At 48.2% G+C, this 18,701-nt stretch overlaps 1 protein-coding gene across 1 annotated transcript in view; it reads left to right on the plus strand.

Moving 5' to 3' along the window:
• DNHD1 (dynein heavy chain domain 1) overlaps positions 1 to 18,701 on the plus strand; it is an 856,151-nt gene that overhangs the window by 104,057 nt on the left and 733,393 nt on the right. Inside the window, exon 5 of the mRNA XM_085623548.1 lies at positions 18,198 to 18,401. Within this exon, the coding sequence (XP_085479674.1) occupies positions 18,198 to 18,401 (204 nt within the window). The remainder of the gene's footprint in view (positions 1 to 18,197; positions 18,402 to 18,701) is intronic.

Below are 18,701 nucleotides of genomic sequence, written 5' to 3' on the forward strand. Positions count from 1 at the left end.
CCCCACAATTGGAGGACACACCAAACAAATCCACACCAATTAATTCCATGCCACAACACATAATTAGACTCCATGGAACGTAATTCCATGCCGCATAATTCCACTCCACTATTAATGAATCCACTCAATTACATAATTCCACTTAGCGGGACATAATTAAAGTCCACCACATAATATCATTCAAGCCCACATATTTACACTCCATTCCATGACACATACTTCCATTCCTCTCAACACAATTCCATGACACACAATTCCATTCCACACAATTACACTCCACACCATATAATCCTACTCCACGCCATGCCAACTAAATCCACACCACATCCCTTAATTCCACACCATGCCACATAATTTAAATCCAGGGAACATAATTCATTTCCATACAATTGCAGTCTATGCCACACCACGCCAAACAATTCCACATCTCACAATTCAGCTCCATGCCACACAGTTCCAAGACACTCAACATACTTTAATGCCACATAATTTCACCCCACACGGCAAAATTTCACTCTGCATATTTCCACTCTACTTGACAACACGTATTTCTACTCTCCAGCTTTCTCTCTATCCCTCTCTTAAACCCTCTTTCTCTGCTCACAGTATACCTGTCTCTCTACCCATCGCTCTCTATACTCACACTCTATTCCTCTCTGTACCCCTAGCTCTAAACCTCTCTCTCCAGCTTTCTCTCTATCCCTCTCTTAAACCCTCTTTCTCTACACCTCTTAACCCTGTCATCATGCCAGCTGCAGTTATAGAAAACATCCTGTAAAACATAACACCTCCTCTAGGTCAGCCAAAAGGGTGTCTACATCTCTATGTATCAGCAGGAGTTAATCAATGGAAATACGTTAAAATATTTTATCTAGGGGACGTGTCTCAAAGATTGTTTATTATTTGCCAGGAGGGGTATGTCATGGGGAGAGTGGACACGCAAGAATATACCCATGTTCTGCCGGGTAACTGGAAAGAGGCTCTTGCCAGGGGTGAGACGGAGAACACAGAGCCTGTTCCTCGGATTGACTCCCCCTCCCTTCTCTCCTGCCAGCTGCAGTTATATAAAACATCCTGTCAAACAGCACCCCTCCTCTAGGTCAGCCAAAAGGGTATCCACATCTATCTGTATTAGCTGGAGTTAATCAATGGAAATACGCTGAAATATTTTAGCTAGGGAACGTGTCTCAAATATTATTTATTATTTGCCAGGAGGGGTATGTCATGGGGTGAGTGGACACGCATGAATGTACCCATGTTCTGCAGGGTAACTGGAAAGAGGCTCTTGACAGGGGTGAAAGACGTGAGTGCTGCAGGGCACACTGGCCACAGCTGACGGACCCCTGTGCTGATAAGAGATCGCATTGAAGCAAGGCCGACATGCAGGCCCTGCTAAGAAACTTTAGCCGTGACCAGTGACATATACACAGCCATAAATAAGTGCCAAGGCAATCGGCAAGCTGACCTTTGCTAATTTTCGCCGCTGCCTCCCTTCCTCCACAACCACCCCCCACCCCCCAAACCCCATTGCTTCTTTACGAAGCCTCTGTCTGGATTGATCTCTCATGGAGTCTGCCATTTACAATAAAAAATTATTTAGTTACAAGAACATTTGGGTAAACTGTCCAAGGAACATAGAGGCGTGTCAAAAGACGCAGAGACAGCAGAGAGAGCCATCCTGCATGCTTAATGCTTTGGCAGGCATCAGTTTCCAACTTGATGCGAACTTCACTCAACTGCACACACACACACGCACTCACACATTCACACACACGCATTCATTTCTACTTTTATTTGTTCTGCAAAGAAAGTTTAGCCGTGAGTAGGTAGATATACACAGACATACATCAGTGCCAAGGCGATCGGCCAGCTGCCCCGTGATACTTTTCTCAGCTGCTTCCCTCCTCCACAACCATCCCCCCCCCACCACACCCAAAACCCCATTGCTCTCTGCCTCAATGTAAACATGCACGCGCTCTATATATTTACAAAGAACAAGCATGGGAGGTTTTAGTCTGGACGAAACTCTGGGTAACCTGGAGACAAGGCAAACTTTTCAGAATAATTATTCCTCCTCCACAAGCGCATGAAGCCGGATTCTACAGCTCCTTCCTCTCTGCTGGGAACAGACAACAGGCGCCACTGTGCCACACGGCAGACAGAATTACTTTCACTTTCGCGCTTTGACCTTTGCATTCCCCCCTCCCTTCTCACCCAGCCCTTTGATGCTCTGCTCGCATCTCCCTCCTCCCTGGGCCTTAAGGGAGACAGAGACATCCTCCTTAATTGCTGTTTCCCCTCTGAGCCCGAGAACACATCGGGTCCTGTTGATCAACTCTGAACTCCGATACATTGCTCTCAAGTGACCGTATGTCAGAGGAAACATGCAGCAGGCACTTAAATGACCTATGGGGCCCCAATAATGCGAAAACGCTACGAAAATCAGATAGAAATCTGTACAAACCAACACAGTCACATGCCATGTGTGTCACATAATTCCACTCCTCCCTACATGACTCCACTCCACACAATGGCATTCCACATCACACAATTGCACTCCAAGTTACACATCTGCCCTTCATGCCACACAATTGCTCTCCATGCTGCACAATTCCATGTCTCACAATTCGACTCCACATCACAGAATCCCACGCAACCAAGTTCCACGCAACGTAATTCAACTCCACACCACATAATTTCATGCCATATATTACCCCTTCAAGTCACATAATTCCACTCCACCTCTTTTCAATCCACTCCATACCACATCATTTCACCCCATGCCACAAAATTTCCATGCAACACAATTCAACATCTCATCATTCCACTCAAGCCACAAATTGCCACTCACACAATTCCATGCCACATAATTCTAGTCCATACCACATAATTCCACTTCAGTGCACAACATATAAATCCACATCATGCCACATACTATGCCACATTATTTCACTCCCTACAACAAAATTCCACTCTGTGGCACATAATGCCTCTTCCCTTTCGTGCCGCATAATTCAGATCAACATATTTCCACTCAAATCAATTCATTGCCATGCGGCACAATTGCACATCACGTAAATCCATGCCACATATTTGTACTATATGCCACACACTTTCACTCCACACCACATAATTCCACACCACGTCACATAATTCCACTCCACATCACTTAATCCCACTCCACACAATTGCACTCCATGTCACACAGTGGAACTCCTCACAATTCAATGTCTCAAAAGTTCACTCCATGGCACAGAATTGCACGCCATACAATTTCACACCACACAATGGCATTCCACATCACACATTTGCACTCCAAGTTACACATCTGCCCTTCATGCAACACAATTGCTCTCCCTGCTGCACAATTCCATGTCTCACAATTCGACTCCACATCACAGAATCCCACGCAACCAAGTTCCACGCAACGTAGTTCAACTCCACAACACATAATTTCATGCCATATATTACCCCTCCAAGTCACATAATTCCACTCCACCTCTTTTCAATCCACTCCATACCACATCATTTCACCCCATGCAACATAATTTCCATGCAACACAATTACACATCTCAGAATTCCACTCAGGCCACAAATTTCCACTCACACAATTCCATGCCACATTTTTCTACTCCATACCACATAATTCCACTTCAGTGCACAACATATAAATCCACATCATGCCACATACTATGCCACATAATTTCAGCCCCTACAACATAATGGCTATCTGTGTCACATTATGCCTCTTCCCTTTCGTGCCACATAATTCTGATCAACATATTTCCCCTCAACTCAATTCCTTGCCATGCGAAACAATTGCACATCACGTACATCCATGCCACATTATTCTACTATATGCCACACACTTACAGTCCAAACCACATAATGCCACACCACCACACATAATTCCACTCCACATCAGTTAATCCCACTTCACACAATTGCACTCCATGTCACACTGTGGCACTCATCACAATTCCATGTCTCAAAATTACACTCCATGGCACACAATTGCACGCCATACAATTTCACACCACACAATTCCATGCCAAAAAAAACAGCACCACTTAAAGCCAATCCATGGCATGTAATGCCATGCCACACAATTCAAATCAACATAATTCGGCTCCATGCCACATAATTCCACGGCACGTAATTCCACTCAACACCACACAATTCATTACCATGTCACATAATTCCACTCCATGCTATAATTAGCACTCCACTCAGTGACACTCCATGTCACCCAATTGCACTCCACATCACACAATTGCATTTCACGCCACACAATTCCACGTTGCACAATTCCACTCCATGCAACACAATTCTGCACCACACAATTCAACTCCATGCCACCTAAGTGCACTCCACCCTCATATTTCCAATCCAAGCAACATAATTCCACTCCATGTCGCATAATTCCAATCCTCTCAATGCCGCACAATACCATGTCAAACAATTCCATGCAACACAATTCTTCTCCACAATTTTTCACGCCACCTAATTCTACTCTACACCACATAATTATGCGACAGAATTCTACTATATGCCACACACTTTCACTCAACACCACATAATTCCACACCACGTCACATAATTCCACTCCACAACACTTAATCCCACTCAACACAATTGCACTCCATGTCACGCAGTGGCACTCCTCACAATACCATGTCTCAAAATTTCACTCCATGGCACACAATTGCACGCCATACAATTTCACACCACACAATTCCATGCAAAAAAAATTTGCACCACTTGAAGCCAATCCACTCTGGATTGACTTCATGCTTCCTGACAGCCAGGCCTTTTAAAACCTTTTATGGGGCTCATGTCGTCAATGTAATCCAGAAACCCTTCACAAGTTTATGAGGACACCCAGGGGCTTATTTACAAGCCCCTTGCACCACCCGTAAGTCACCTTTCCCCATTAAAAGTGATGCACCGGTGGTGTGAGGGGCTTGCAAATAAGCCCCCTAGTACCATCTAAGTTTCCCCAGTCTTACCGAACAAATATGCCAAAAGCAGGTTTTTTTTTCGACAAAGCAAAGTAATCTACCTCAGCTCCTTTCTGGAAACTTTTGGGGTGATCTTGATCTGTCAAGTAGGGCCTGTGAGAAAGTGGCTCTGTATATACTGTTCCCTAATAGGTACAGGGTGTACAGAGTCCACAGTCCCCCAGAGGCTGATAGAGGTCAAAGTTAGGTATGACCTTACTCTCAAAAGTGGTAGCTTGGTCGAGCAGTAAGGCAGTACCAGAGGACAGTGTAAAGCATTTATTGTACACACTCAGTCAGCAAATGGTTTCACACACTCAATAACTGAACTCTAGGCCAATGATTTGTATATATAAAATATATGCTTGTTTTATTTTTAGAACCACAAAGGGGGTAAAAATATACTTTCTCAGAATGAGAGGTTGAATATAAATACTTTTGTTTCAAGCAATAAATTTGTGTAAACAGTCACAGTTGGTTGCAATAAACAATCCTATTTCCTAAACATAACAATGCATTGAGCTCAATGGTAAATTCAGGTTATTTGTAATAAATTACTTTTCAGATTACTTTTGGAATTCCAGGTCTGGATCCTAGAACCAGCCTGGGGTCAGTATTCAGAATCAAGTGATGAAAGTCGACTTAATAACTGTAATGATTTTTAAATAATATTTAGCTATTTCAAAAGTTAGCACTTAGAAAATATTTCACAGAAAACATTCAATGGATCTCTATGGCAAGAAATTCAAATTGCAGGTAGAGTACTTAATCGTTACTTTAGTAATCCAGGACTGGGTGCCTAGACCCAGGACTGGGGTCCTTATCAAAAGCAGGTAAGTAATTTCGTTTGCAGAAATGGTACGATTTTAAAAGAATATTTCAAATTTGCAAAAGTAGACACTTAGAAGAAATTTCACAGAAAAGCAGACAATGGTTTCCTATGGGAGAAAAATGAGTTAGAAGTAAGTATAGTTGTGAACACTTTTCAGAGTCAGGGCTGGGCACCAAGATCCAGCACTGGGAGCTCACCTAGAAGCAGGTGAGTAAATTCGTTTTTGTCACTTGGCTGATTTTTGGTGAATTTTTGCAGTTTTGAAAAGTTCACACTTAGAAGATTTTTGAAGAAAAAGCCAGTCAATGTTACCCTATGAGGAAAATGAAGTTAGCGGTTTAAGGGTAAGTACTCGACTGGTAGTGTTGAAATTCCGGGCATGGACTCAGGGGTCCCCCAGTGTCAGGTAGGTACAGTTGGTTCACCCTCAGCGGTTTCAGGACGGCCGGGTGCAGAGAGAGTTGGGCCCAATGTTATCCTATGAGGGATAGGGGGGCCTTGGTTGGTGGCTGCTGTCTGGCAAGCCACGCGGCTGTGGGAGCTGGGCTCCTGGTCACTTACTCAGGGCAAGTGGGGAAGTAGGTTAGAGTAGAGAGGGCACTGCCAGGGCCACTCGGGCGGCTGGGTGCAGGGTGCTTTTGAGCCTTAGGGCGCTCAATGGAAATCAATGGGAATGTTCCGGTTTGGAAAGAGGCTGCAGGCTCGGGGACGAGGATGTTTCAGGTGCCACCACCACTTCGAGAGGTAAGTTGGGTAGTTGTAGGTTAGGTGGGTACCCCGGGATTGGACACAGGGGGTCGCAGGGCGCCGGGTGCAGGGGTGCCTTTTGACGTCGGGAATCTTACCCTCTGGTTGATCGCGGCTGGGGTGGCACTTGGTTCTGAGGCTGCAGGCTTCTTCCGGGATGTCGAGGGGGGTCCTTGGGTGCCGGACTCTGGGTCACAGTCGCCGTGGGGTCGTCCTCTGGGTCTTTGTCCACTCCGGCACTGGCCAGGCTTGGCTGGTGCAGAGTGTGTTGGGTCCGCGGTCCCGGGCTGGTGCCAGGGATAGCAAGTAGGTTTCTTGAGTAGAGCCTCTACTCGTGGGAGTCCCAGGGGCTTAGAGCTAAAAGGTAGCCAGGTCCTCCGGGGTTGGTGAGGTTGCTGGCCACGTGGGATGCCGCGCTGGTGCAGGTTCGAGAGTCGACAGGCCGGTAGGGCTGGGGCCAAAGCAGTTGGTGTCTTCTTCTCTTTTTAGCAGCTGCAGGGCAGGTCTTTGTTCTTCTTGCTCTTCTTGTCGTTTTTCTATCTGGAATCTGAGGAAGGAAGGTTCAGGGGGCCCCTAAATACTAGATTTAGGGGCGTTACAGGTAGGTGAAGGCCAGGGACCAATGGGTCCTTGTCCTGGGGTGGGTACACCCCCTATCCTGCCTCTCTCCTGTGGGAGGGGGGCAGTAGCCTAATCCTGATAGGGTAGGGCCTCCCATCTTCAAGATGGCGAGAGCCCGGAGATGTGCTTCACCTCGCCTCCCCCACCTGAGGGGTGGGGTGGGCAGGCTGGCACATCCCCAGTCCTTGTATGGGGTTTCCGGCCAAGCTTCCCGCCAGAGTGGGGGGTTGCAGTGGCCTGGGGAAACTCCAACTGGCGGCATGCCTTTGAAGCTTCCCTTTGCTCATCCTGGGGGAGGAGATTTCTCACCTCACCCAGGATGTGCATTGTTGCAGGCCCGGGAGAGCAGGGGCTCTCCCACCCAGGGGTCCAGCAACGTGTCTGCTGTGTGGCAGCCTGGGCAGCCTCAGAGCAGACGTGGATTGCAAGTTAGCTGTAAGGGGGCATCTTCTAAGATGCCCTCTGGGGTGCTTAGTACATTAAATCCTACACTGGCATCAGTGTGGGTTCAATGTGCTGAGAAGTTTGATACCAAACTTCCCAGGCTTCAGTGTTGCCAATATGGTGCTGTGGAGCTCGTGTTTGACAAGCTCTCAGCACCATGTATTCTTAAATGACAGCACTGCACTTACAGTGCCCAGGAATGGACCCGGGTACTGTAGGGGCACAGGGCTCCTGCTCCTGTGCCCACACCATAGGCGTAATGCACCCAGCTAGAGGGGTGGCTGACATATGCCTTGGCAGTGTAGGTGATGGGCATGGTACACAGTGATGTGTGCCATGTCGACTCTTTGTTTTGTCCTGCACCCAGTCACCCAGCCTGCAAGGGCAGTGTGTGTGTGTAAGGGTACAGGGCCTCTGAGGGTGGCACAATGAGTGCTGCAGCCCTTAGAGGCCTTCCCTGGTCACAAGGCCCTGGGTACCTAGGGTACCATTTACTAGGGGCTGACATGTGGCTAGGGTTTGCCAATTTGGAGTTTGTGTGGTTTAAGGAAGGAACATAGGCCCTGGGCACCTGATTGGCAGGAACCCAGGGTACACTCAATCGAAGTACATTCAGCAATTTAGCAAAAAGTGGGGGCATACCATGCAAGAAAGATGGCACTTTCTCACAGGGCCCAAGAAAAAGGGATGGGGTTCCACTGTCCTTACCCCCTCATACAATTTCCAGAGGGGAAAATTGGACCGCAACACAGCACAAGCATTTTAAATGCAATAGGTCTTGCCTTCCATTAAGTTAAAGCCATTTGCTTTGCTATATAATACCATTAGCAAAGCAAATGACTTTAACTTAATCAAAGGCAAAACCTATTGCATTTTCAATGCTTGTTTGTTTTTAGATTCATTTAGCGCGAACTCGGCCCTAAGGTATTGTAGCGCTTCTTATAATCACGAGTTACATTATTGCGTTATTACATAATGCGTACAATCATGGTTCACCGGAAAGTTCGGCAGAACAGATATTCTAGCTGCTACTAAATTGATACATTTTCCATAGCGCCAAAAAGCTGGGAAACAGTGAGTTCAATAAATATCCAATAATCAGAACCACTGGAATTATGTGATTCTGCGGCGGCAGTGTTGTATGCACAATAATACATTTGCCGCATAAACCACACAATCCATCATCTACTGCATAATCTCCAGATTTTAATACAAAAAAATGTGTTTTCTGAAAACGCAGCGACCCATGTTGCCACGCAGTGGAAGGCCCTATGCAAAGGTTGACTGGTCATGTTCCTATTACTCTTTTTTGGTGTTAAACTGGTACTACTGAGGTGAAACCTTTGACCAGATTGTGTTAACATGAAAAAAATATGAAGCAATACTATCACAAAATGTTCCTCAATAGGTCACATAACTTGCCTTATCTTGCTGCATAATGAGGTCGACCCTGCCACATAATTTGGTCCTCCCCTGCGCACAATTCCATTGGCCCGGCCAATAACCTAACCTGGTACATTAACCTGGCCAGAACTGAAATAACCAAACAACCAAAGTATGCCCCAATGTGACCTAAAATAATCTATACTATTTTAACATTGTCCAATGCACACTGAACTTACTTAAAAATGGCATAAAATAAGAAAAACAAGCACTGGCAAAGCCAATAGGTCTCACTTTTGAACGGAGTTACAGACTTGTTGCAGATGCTAAATAGCATGAGAGAAAACAAATCTGATCAAAGCATGATGATGTACACATACAACACCAAAAATGCACATGCATATGTCATGACGTGGAGGCCATTCTGGCTTAGACTCCAGCATGATGACATATGTTTGTTCCTGCATCACTACACGAGTACGGTGTGCGTCATGAAGCGGCAGATAAACATAAAGTCAACAAATCACAAGTAATATGCTGACCCAAAGCCATCTTTACATATTGGTTTTGTGCACAACAGAACCTTCAACAACAAGAATTTGCAATGCAATCGGTCTCGCATTTGCGAGAGTTTGAGCTATTAGCATTGTAAATGACAGTGCCATTTATTTATGTTTTACAAAAACCAAACTTAAATAAAAAGCATTGTCATTTACAATGCCAATAGCTCAAACTCGTATAAATGCGAGACCTATTGCATTGCAAATGCTTGTTAAACACGTGCTGCAGGAGTTGGGTGCTGTGATTGTTATACCACCTTGTTTCATGTGAAGAAAATTGGCTACATCCTAACCCAAGGAGGTGAGACTGTCGACTTTGTGGGGGAAGAGAGGACCGCTCAGTTTGTAAGGGTGTTTGGCCCCATCACCATTGCACGAATAAGAACACTGTATGTATTTCTCATGTTAACGTTTTTATTTTTGACCACAGATCACACTGAGCCCACTCTGGCAGAGCAGTTCTATTTACAAATCTTATATTAATAAAAACCAACTTTCATGGTGCGGCATTTACCAACCTTGTAAGGGATATTCTGCCTTGCTGGGATTTGAACTCATAACCTGCAGATCACTGGACAGCAGAGGGCAAGCGTTCAACCCCCGAACCATCCCACCGCGCTTTCAAAGGGGATATTAGTTTTTCTATAATCTGTGAGTTCGGATAACTTTTGGAAGGAGTGGTGTCTCCATTGGTAGGCCTTGCTTTCCGAGATGCATTTTATGTAAATGTATCTGTGATAAGTGGACTATGTGGGTAAGTCTGGTTAGAAAGTTCCTCCGAAATGTGCTTGTCATTTAAGGTCACGCTGGTTAGGGGTGCGTCTGTGACCTATAAGTGTATTTAGATAACTATTTATGTGGCGTAGATGCCCTGGATCCTGTGTACAGGAGATGATCTGTAGCCTGAGTATAGGAGATGCCCTATGGCCTTAGAACAGGAGATGCCCAGCAGTCTTTGTACAGGAGATGTTCTGTAGCCTGAGTACAGGAGATGCATTACGGCCTGAGTACAGGATATGCCCTCGCAGTTTGAGTACAGGAGATGCCCTGCAGTCTGTGTACTTGAGATGCTCTGTAGCCTCAGTACAGGAGATGCTCTGTAGCCTGAGTACAGGAGATGCTCTGTAGCCTCACTACAGGAGATGCTCTGAAGCCTCAGTACAGGAGATGCCCTGTAGCCTGAGTACAGATGATGCCCTAGAGCCTGAGTACAAGAGATGCTCTACGGCCTGAGTACAAGAGATGCTCTACGGCCTGAGTACAGGAGATGCCCTGCAGTCTGAGTACAGGAGATGCCCTGCTGTCTGTGTACATGAGATGTTCTGTAGCCTGAGTACTGGAGATGCCCTACCTCCTGAGTACAGGAGATGCCCTGCAGTCTGTGTACAGGAGATGTTCTGTAGCCTGATTACAGGAGATGCCCTGTAGCCTCAGTACAGGAGATGCTCTGTAGCCTCAGTACAGAAGATGCTCTGTAGCCTCAGTACAGGAGATGCCCTGTAGCCTGAGCACAGGAGATGGCCTGTACCCTCAATAAAGGAGATGCCCTGCAGTCTGAGTACAGGAGATGCCCTGCAGTCTGTGTACAGGAGATGCCCTGTATCCTGAGTACAGATGATGCCCTGTAGCCTGAGTCCAGGAGATGCCCTGCAGCCTGAGTACAGGAGATGCCCTGTATCCTGTGTACATGAGATGTTCTGTAGCCTAAGTACAGGAGATGCCCTACGGCCTGAGTACAGGAGATGCCCTATGGCCTGAGTACAGGAGATGCCCTACGGTCTGAGTATAGGAGATGTTCTGTAGCCTGAGAACAGGAGATGCCCTGCAGTCTGTGTACAGGAGATGCCCTGCAGTCTGAGTACAGGAGATGCCCTCCAATCTGTGTACAGGAGATGCTTGCAGTCTGTATACAGGAGTTGCTTGCAGTCTGAGTACAGGAGATGCCCTGCAGTCTGTGTACAGGAGATGTTCTGTAGCCTGAGAACAGGAGATGCCCTGCAGTCTGTGTACAGGAGATGCCCTGCAGTCTGAGTACAGAAGATGCCCTCCAATCTGTGTACAGGAGATGCTTGCAGTCTGTGTACAGGAGTTGCTTGCAGTCTGTGTACAGGAGATGTTCTGTAGCCTGAGTACAGGAGATGCCCTATAGTCTGAGTACAGGAGATGCCCTATTGTCTGAGTGCAGGAGATGCCCTGCAGTCTGTGTACAGGAGATGCTTGCAGTCTGAGTACAGGAGATGGCCTGCAGTCTGTGTACAGGAGATGTTCTGTAGCCTGAGTACAGGAGATGCCCTATAGTCTGAGTACAGGAGATGCCCTATAGTCTGAGTACAGGAGATGCCCTTCAGTCTGTGTACAGGAGATGTTCTGTAGCCTGAGAACAGGAGATGCCCTGCAGTCTGTGTACAGGAGATGCCCTGCAGTCTGTGTACAGGAGATGCCCTGCAGTCTGAGTACAGGAGATGCCCTGCAATCTGTGTACAGGAGATGCTTGCAGTCTGTGTACAGGAGTTGCTTGCAGTCTGTGTACAGGAGATGTTCTGTAGCCTGAGTACACAAGATGCCCTATAGTCTGAGTACAGGAGATGCCCTATAGTCTGAGTACAGGAGATGCCCTATAGTCTGAGTACAGGAGATGCCCTGCAGTCTGTGTACAGGAGATGTTCTGTAGCTTGCGTACAGGAGATGCCCTATGGCCTGAGTACAGGAGATGCCCTGCAGTCTGTGTACAAGAGATGCTCTGCAGCCTGAGTACAGGAGATGTTCTGCAGCCTGAGTACAGGAGATGCTCTGTAGCCTCAGTACAGGAGATGCTCTGTAGCCTGAGTACAGAAGATGCTCTGTAGCCTCAGTACAGGAGATGCTCTGTAGTCTGAGTACAGGGGATGCCCTGTACCCTCAATACAGGAGATGCCCTGCAGTCTGAGTACATGAGAGGCCCTGCAGTCTGTGTACAGGAGATGCCCTGCATCCTGAGTACAGCTGATGCCCTGTAGCCTGAGTCCAGGAGATGCCCTGCAGCCTGAGTACATGAGATGCCCTGTATCCTGTGTACATGAGATGTTCTGTAGCCTAAGTACAGGAGATGCCCTACGGCCTGAGTACAGGAGATGCCCTACGGCCTGAGTACAGGAGATGCCCTACGGCCTGAGTACAGGAGATGCCCTACGGCCTGCGTACAGGAGTTGCCCTGCAGTCTGAGTACAGGAGTTGCCCCGCAGACTGTGTACAGGAGATGTTCTGTAGCCTGAGAACAGGAGATGCCCTGCAGTCTGTGTACAGGAGATGCCCTGCAGTCTGAGTACAGGAGATGCCCTCCAAGCTGTGTACAGGAGATGCTTGCAGTCTGTGTACAGGAGTTGCTTGCAGTCTGTGTACAGGAGATGTTCTGTAGCCTGAGTACAGGAGATGCCCTATAGTCTGAGTGCAGGAGATGCCCTATTGTCTGAGTGCAGGAGATGCCCTGCAGTCTGTGTACAGGAGATGCTTGCAGTCTGAGTACAGGAGATGCCCTGCAGTATGTGTACAGGAGATGTTCTGTAGCCTGAGTACAGGAGATGCCCTAGAGTCTGAGTACAGGAGATGCCCTATAGTCTGAGTACAGGAGATGCCCTTCAGTCTGTGTACAGGAGATGTTCTGTAGCCTGAGAACAGGAGATGCCCTGCAGTCTGTGTACAGGAGATGCCCTGCAGTCTGAGTACAGGAGATGCCCTGCAATCTGTGTACAGGAGATGCTTGCAGTCTGTGTACAGGAGATGCTTGTAGTCTGTGTACAGGAGATGTTCTGTAGCCTGAATACACGAGATGCCCTATAGTCTGAGTACAGAAGATGCCCTATAGTCTGAGTACAGGAGATGCCCTATTGTCTGAGTACAGGAGATGCTTGCAGTCTGAGTACAGGATATGCCCTGCAGTCTGTGTACAGGAGATGTTCTGTAGCCTGAGTACAGGAGATGCCCTATAGTCTGAGTACAGGAGATGCCCTATAGTCTGAGTACAGGAGATGCCCTGCAGTCTGTGTACAGGAGATGTTCTGTAGCTTGCGTACAGGAGATGCCCTATGGCCTGAGTACAGGAGATGCCCTGCAGTCTGTGTGCAAGAGATGCTCTGCAGCCTGAGTACAGGAGATGTTCTGCAGCCTGAGTACAGGAGATGCGCTGTAGTCTGAGTACAGGAGATGCCCTTCAGTCTGTGTGCAGGAGATGTTCTGTAGCCTGAGAACAGGAGATGCCCTGCAGTCTGTGTACAGGAGATGCCCTGCAGTCTGAGTACAGGAGATGCCCTGCAATCTGTGTACAGGAGATGCTTGCAGTCTGTGTACAGGAGTTGCTTGCAGTCTGTGTACAGGAGATGTTCTGTAGCCTGAGTACACATGATGCCCTATAGTCTGAGTACAGGAGATGCCCTATAGTCTGAGTACAGGAGATGCCCTATAGTCTGAGTACAGGAGATGCCCTGCAGTCTGTGTACAGGAGATGTTCTGTAGCTTGCGTACAGGAGATGCCCTATGGCCTGAGTACAGGAGATGCCCTATGGCCTGAGTACAGGAGATGCCCTGCAGTCTGTGTACAAGAGATGCTCTGCAGCCTGAGTACAGGAGATGTTCTGCAGCCTGAGTACAGGAGATGCTCTGTAGCCTCAGTACAGGAGATGCTCTGTAGCCTGAGTACAGAAGATGCTCTGTAGCCTCAGTACAGGAGATGCTCTGTAGTCTGAGTACAGGGGATGCCCTGTACCCTCAATACAGGGGATGCCCTGCAGTCTGAGTACATGAGAGGCCCTGCAGTCTGTGTACAGGAGATGCCCTGCATCCTGAGTACAGCTGATGCCCTGTAGCCTGAGTCCAGGAGATGCCCTGCAGCCTGAGTACATGAGATGCCCTGTATCCTGTGTACATGAGATGTTCTGTAGCCTAAGTACAGGAGATGCCCTACGGCCTGAGTACAGGAGATGCCCTACGGCCTGAGTACAGGAGATGCCCTACGGCCTGCGTACAGGAGTTGCCCTGCAGTCTGAGTACAGGAGTTGCCCTGCAGTCTGTGTACAGGAGATGTTCTGTAGCCTGAGAATAGGAGATGCCCTGCAGTCTGTGTACAGGAGATGCCCTGCAGTCTGAGTACAGGAGATGCCCTCCAATCTGTGTACAGGAGATGCTTGCAGTCTGTGTACTGGAGTTGCTTGCAGTCTGTGTACAGGAGATGTTCTGTAGCCTGAGTACAGGAGATGCCCTATAGTCTGAGTGCAGGAGATGCCCTATTGTCTGAGTGCAGGAGATGCCCTGCAGTCTGTGTACAGGAGATGCTTGCAGTCTGAGTACAGGAGATGCCCTGCAGTCTGTGTACAGGAGGTGTTCTGTAGCCTGAGTACAGGAGATGCCCTATAGTCTGAGTACAGGAGATGCCCTATAGTCTGAGTACAGGAGATGCCCTTCAGTCTGTGTACAGGAGATGCCCTGCAGTCTGTGTACAGGAGATGCCCTGCAGTCTGTGTACAGGAGATGCCCTGCAGTCTGAGTACAGGAGATGCCCTGCAATCTGTGTACAGGAGATGCCCTGCAATCTGTGTACACGAGATGCTTGCAGTCTGTGTACAGGAGTTGCTTGCAGTCTGTGTACAGGAGATGTTCTTTAGCCTGAGTACACGAGATGCCCTATAGTCTGAGTACAGAAGATGCCCTATAGTCTGAGTACAGGAGATGCCCTATTGTCTGAGTACAGGAGATGCCCTTCAGTCTGTGTACAGGAGATGCTTGCAGTCTGAGTACAGGATATGCCCTGCACTCTGTTTACAGGAGATGTTCTGTAGCCTGAGTACAGGAGATGCCCTATAGTCTGAGTACAGGAGATGCCCTATAGTCTGAGTACAGGAGATGCCCTATAGTCTGAGTACAGGAGATGCCCTGCAGTCTGTGTACAGGAGATGTTCTGTAGCTTGCGTACAGGAGATGCCCTATGGCCTGAGTACAGGAGATGCCCTGCAGTCTGTGTACAAGAGATGCTCTGCAGCCTGAGTACAGGAGATGTTCTGCAGCCTGAGTACAGGAGATGCTCTGTAGTCTGAGTACAGGAGATGCCCTTCAGTCTGTGTACAGGAGATGTTCTGTAGCCTGAGAACAGGAGATGCCCTGCAGTCTGTGTACAGGAGATGCCCTGCAGTCTGAGTACAGGAGATGCCCTGCAATCTGTGTACAGGAGATGCTTGCAGTCTGTGTACAGGAGTTGCTTGCAGTCTGTGTACAGGAGATGTTCTGTAGCCTGAGTACACGAGATGCCCTATAGTCTGAGTACAGGAGATGCCCTATAGTCTGAGTACAGGAGATGCTCTATAGTCTGAGTACAGGAGATGCCCTGCAGTCTGTGTACAGGAGATGTTCTGTAGCTTGCGTACAGGAGATGCCCTATGGCCTGAGTACAGGAGATGCCCTGCAGTCTGTGTACAAGAGATGCTCTGCAGCCTGAGTACAGGAGATGTTCTGCAGCCTGAGTACAGGAGATGCTCTGTAGCCTGAGTACAGAAGATGCTCTGTAGCCTGAGTACAGAAGATGCCCTATGGCCTGAGTACAGGAGATGCCCTACGGCCTGAGTACAGGAGATGCCCTATGGCCTGAGTACAGGAGATGCCCTGTAGTCTGTGTACAGTAGATGCTCTGCAGCCTGATTACAAGAGATGCTGTGTAGCCCGAGTACAGGAGATGCCCTGTAGCCCGAGTATAGATGATGCCCTGTAGCCCGAGTACAGATGATGCCCTGTAGCCTGAGTACAGGTAATGCCCTGTAGCCTGAGTACAGAAGATGCCCTGTAGCCTGAGTATAGAAGATGCTCTGTAGCCTGAGTACAGGAGATGCTCTGTAGCCTGAGTACAGGAGATGCCCTGGAGCCTGAGCACAGGAGATGCCCTGCAGTCTGAGTACAGGAAATGCCCTGCAGTCTGAGTACAGGAGATGTGCTGTAGCCTAAGTACAGGAGATGCCCTGCAGTCTGAGTATAGGAGATGCCAAGCAGTCTGTGCACAGGAGATGCCCTGCAGTCTGTATACAGGAGATGCCCTGCAGTCTGTGTACAGGAGATGCCCGGCAGCCTGAGTACAGGAGATGCCCTGCAGCCTGAGTACAGGAGATGCTCTGTAGCCTGAGTACAGATGATGCACTGTAGTCTGAGTACAGGAGATGCTCTGTAGCCTGTGTACAGATGATGCACTGTAGTCTGAGTACAGGAGATGCTCTGTAGCCTGTGTACAGGAGATACCCTGTAGTGTGAGTACAGATTATTCCCTGTAGCTTGATTACAGGAGATGCTCTGCAGTCTGAGTACAGGAGATGCCCTTTAGGTGGAGTACGGGAGATGCTCTGTAGCCTGAGTACAGGAGATGCTCTGTAGCCTGAGTGCAGGAGATGCTCTGTAGCCTGATTACAGGAGATGCCCTGCAGCCTGAGTACAGGAGATGCTCTGTAGCCTGAATACAGGAGATGCCCTGCAGCCTCTATACAGATGCCCTATAGCCTGAGTACAGATGATGCCCTTAGCCTGAGTACAGGTGATGCCATGTAGCCTGAGTACAGGAGATGCCCTGTAGCCTGAGTACAGGAGATGCCCTGCAGTCTGAGTAGAGGAGATTGCTCGTACCTTGAGTACAGGAGATGCTCTGTAGCCTGAGTACAGGAGATGCTCCGTAGCTTGAGTACAGGAGATGCCCTGCAGCCTGAGTACAGGAGCTTGAGTACAAGAGATGCCCTGAAGCCTGAGGACAGGCGATGGCCTGTAGCCTGAGTACAGGAGATCTCTGTACCCTGAGTACAGCAGATACCCTTTAGGTGGAGTACAGGAGATGCCCTGTAGCCTGAGTACAGAAGATGCTCTGTAGCTTGAGTACAAGAGATGCTCTGTAGCCTGAGTACAGGAAATGCCCTTTAGGTGGAGTACAGAAGATGCTCTGTAGCCCGAGTACAGCAGATGCCCTGTAGCCCGAGTATAGGAGATGCTCTGTAGCCTGAGTACAGGAGATGCCCTTTACGTGGAGTACAGGAGATGCCCTGTAGCTTGAGTACAGGAGATGCCGTGTAGCCAGAGTGCAGAAGATGTTCTGTAGCTTGAGTACAAGAGATGCTCTGTAACCTGAGTACAGGAGATGCCCTTTAGGTGAAGTACAGAAGATGCTCTGTAGCCCGAGTACAGGAAATGCCCTTTATGTGGAGTACAGAAGATGCTCTGTAGCCCGAGTACAGGCGATGCCCTGTAGCCCGAGTATAGGAGATGCTCTGTAGCCTGAGTACAGGAGATGCCCTTTACGTGGAGTACAGGAGATGCTCTGTAACCTGAGTATAGGAGAGGACCTTTAGGTAGAGTACAGGAGATACCCTTTAGCCCAAGTACAGGACATGCCCTTTAGGTGGAGTACAGGAGATGCCCTGTAGCCTGAGTACAGCAGATGCCCTTTAGGTGGAGTACAGGAGGTGCCCCGGAGGGTACTTTGCTCTATTATCGTGCCTGGGAATGTATCCCATTGAAATATTGTTTGTGTGTGTTGGAGGAGATTTTGACTGAGATAAGGGCACAAATATTAAGGGATTATGGACTTGCTTCTCTATAGCTTCTGGGTTTTTTTGCAGGCCCTATGACTTGGTAGTGGTCCCGAAGAGTCAAGTAAACCCCGAGCACTATGTCTTCTCCCCCTTTGGAGTTTTACATACCCACCAGGAGGAAGGGGCAGATACGATGACTCTGGGGGACTGGCACAGAGAGGCCATTCAGTGGAAACTTCTTCAGGACATTCCCTTCTTCAAGTTCTACCTCGTCAGGAAAGCTTTCACCTGGTAAGTGAGACTTCATCTGGGCTTAAACCCTTCACCTAAGACAGGCCACTTTCTTGACATGCTCCAAGATGGATGTCAAATAACCTCACCATCCCGATTGTGACCAACACAGGTCCTGGTGGGCCGCATCCATGACAGGTTTTTAGTATAATCACTGACTATGTGCATGATTTCCAAACTCACTCGTAAACTCATTGATTCTCGTCTTGCAAATCCTTCCTGATCAATGGCGTTTATGTCAGAATTAATTCCTGCACTCTGTGTCTCTCATCCATTCCTATACTGTGCCATTCTGCTGAT

The sequence above is a fragment of the Triturus cristatus genome, chromosome 8 (assembly GCF_964204655.1).
Source record: "Triturus cristatus chromosome 8, aTriCri1.1, whole genome shotgun sequence".
Classification (NCBI taxonomy): Eukaryota; Metazoa; Chordata; class Amphibia; order Caudata; family Salamandridae; genus Triturus; species Triturus cristatus.